Raw genomic sequence first — 2,777 nt, forward strand, 5'->3', positions numbered from 1 at the left:
TTTGACAGAAAATTATTCTCTTTACTTCATTATTTAATCTGAGAAGGCACCCAGGAAATAGGCCTTTGGGTATAGGTTAAGTGAATAAAGACAGTTGTTTAGGCCCAAGAAAAGATACTGAGTGGCTAAAGTAGTAAGCAGAGATCAACTCTTAAAATGTATTCATTGTCACCTAAATTAGCCATGAAGGGATTGGGGCTTCTAAGGGGAATGAGGTTTCTTTAATGGCCTAAGAAAGGATTGTAGGGCAGGCCTTCCTTTCCATCCCACACTTAGTAGGGACTTTATAAGTGATGATCAAATGAATGGATTGCCTATTCTCTTACATGCAGAGTGGACAACTCCCTCCTGGAATCACTATGTTCTCCTGCAACACCAGCACTTCTGGTCACTCTACGTTTCTCCTCACTGGCTTTCCAGGCCTGGAAGCCTCTCATCATTGGGTTTCCATCCCTGTCAACCTCACCTGTGTGGTTTCCATCCTGGGTAACAGTATCATCCTTCTCCTGATTCGTACAGATCCAGCCTTACATGAACCCATGTATTTTTTCCTATCTATGTTGGCAGCCTCTGATCTGGGACTCAGTGCCTCTACCTTTCCCACGATGATGTGGCTCTTCTGGCTGAATGCTCGTGAGCTTCCCTTTGATATCTGTGCAGCACAAATGTTCTTCATCCATGCCTTCACCTATGTGGAATCTGGTGTGCTACTGGCCATGGCCTTTGATCGTTTTGTTGCCATCCGGGAACCTCTGCACTATGCCACAATTCTGACTCACTCAGCCATGGCCAGAATGGGGGCTGCCATCCTTGTGAGGGCTGTCTTGCTCAATCTCCCAGGACCCATCCTCCTGCGACGTCTGCTTTTTCCCCAGATCAGCGTACTCTCTCACTGCTACTGCCTGCACTGTGACCTTGTGGGACTGGCCTGCTCAGACACCCAGATAAACAGCTTGGTTGGCCTAGTCTCCATTCTCTTCTCACTAGGCCTTGACTCCTTCCTCATTGTGCTCTCATATGCCCTGATCCTACGAACAGTGGTGAGCATTGCATCACCTGGGGAAAGGCTCAAGGCACTTAACACGTGTGTCTCACATCTCTGCATTGTTCTCATCTTTTATTTGCCCAAACTAGGGCTATCTGTGTTGCACCGGGTAGAGAAGCACAACTACCCTGCTCTGGCAGTGCTCATGGCCAACCTGCACTTCTTGGTCCCACCTTTCATGAACCCTATTGTTTACTGCATCAAGTCTAAACAGATACGTCAGGGCCTCCTAAAGAGCTTCAAACGGAAGAGGGTTGACGTCTCCTAGAAGAAGAGAAGGATCCAGAGGCAAAAGACTTCTCTGGGGGCAATCTGGTTCTTGGAGCCAGGGAGAATTAGTGATGGAGAGTTAATTCTTAAGGTTTGAATGATTCAGGTTTTACTGTTGAGCCTTTGTGAGGCACCATCAGCTTCTATAATTATAATTTTGAGGAATTGAGACCATTGAAAAGTATATTTAAGTATCACCTTAAAAAACACTCATTGCAGAGGGGGGACAAGATGGCGGAAGAGTAGGGACCCCAAATCACCTGTCCCCACCAAATTACCTAGATAACCTTCAAATCATCCTGAAAATCTACAAATTCGACCTGAGATTTAAAGAGAGAACAGCTGGAATGCTACAGTGAGAAGAGTTCGCGCTTCTATCAAGGTAGGAAGACCGGAAAAAAAGAAATAAAGAAACAAAAGGCCTCCAAGGGGGAGGGGCCGTGAGGAGCCGGGCTGAGGCTGGGGCGAGTGTCCCCAGGACAGGAGAGCCCCGTCCCGGAGAAGCAGGAGCTGCACCGACCTTCCCGGGCGGAAAGGGGCTCGCAGGGAGTTGGAGCAGGACCCAGAAGGGCGGGGATGCCCTCGGGCTCCCTGGGACACTAACAGACACCTGCGGCGCAGGCAGGAGAGTGCGGAGCTCCATAAGGGCTGCAGCGCGCACTGCGGGACCCGGAGCAGCTCGGAGGGGCTCGGGCGGCGGCTCCGCGGAGGGGGCTGCGGGGGGGAGCGCGAATCCAACAGCGCAGACCCCGGAGCACAGGGCGCCGGGAACAGCCCAGGATCCCGCCTCCCCCCGGGACAGGCAGAGGCCGGGAGGGCCCAGGACAGCAAGGACGCCCCTGCCCCGAGCTGAGCAGATCAGCGGCCCCGCCCCGGAGCCTCCAGGCCCTGCAGACGGAGAGCTCCGGAGTTACTGCGGGGGCTGAATCCAGGGCTCCAGAGCTGGCCCCGCCACTGCGGTAGTTCCTCCTGGGGCCTCAGGGGGTAAACAATCCCCACTGAGCCCTGCACCAGGCAGCGGGCAGAGCAGCTCCCCCAAGTGCTAACACCTGAAAATCAGCACAACAGGCCACTCCCCAGAAGACCAGCTAGACGGACAAGTTCCAAGGGAAGTCAAGGGACTTAAAGTATATGGAATCAGAAGATACTCCCCCATGTTTTTTTTTTTCTTTTTGATTTCTGATTGCTTCCCCCACCCTTTTTTTTCACCTTTCTTTCTTTTTCTTTCTCTTTTTTCCTTTTTTTCTTCCTTTTTTCTTTTTCTCCTTTCTTTCCTTCTCTCTCTTTCTTTTTCTCCTTTTCCCAATACAACTTGTTTTTGGCCACTCTGCACTGAGCAAAATGACTAGAAGGAAAACCTCACCTCAAAAGAAAGAATCAGAAACAGTCCTCTCTCCCACAGAGTTACAAAATCTGGATTACAATTCAATGTCAGAAAGCCAATTCAGAAGCACTATTATAC

At 50.6% G+C, this 2,777-nt stretch overlaps 1 protein-coding gene across 1 annotated transcript; it reads left to right on the forward strand.

Annotated features, from left to right (window-relative positions):
• The first annotated feature begins 359 nt into the window (after window positions 1-359).
• On the forward strand, window positions 360-1,313 carry OR51R1 (olfactory receptor family 51 subfamily R member 1). The gene has a single exon (XM_038568146.1). The coding sequence runs from the start codon at window positions 360-362 to the stop codon at window positions 1,311-1,313; it is 954 nt and encodes a 317-aa protein (XP_038424074.1).
• Window positions 1,314-2,777: the final 1,464 nt, after the last annotated feature.

Source organism: Canis lupus, chromosome 21 (assembly GCF_011100685.1).
Source record: "Canis lupus familiaris isolate Mischka breed German Shepherd chromosome 21, alternate assembly UU_Cfam_GSD_1.0, whole genome shotgun sequence".
Lineage (NCBI taxonomy): Eukaryota > Metazoa > Chordata > Mammalia > Carnivora > Canidae > Canis > Canis lupus.

Excerpts from the sequence above, each read along its gene's own strand:
- OR51R1 (XM_038568146.1), top strand. The coding sequence starts at position 360 with ATGTTCTCCTGCAACACCAGCACTTCTGGTCACTCTACGTTTCTCCTC.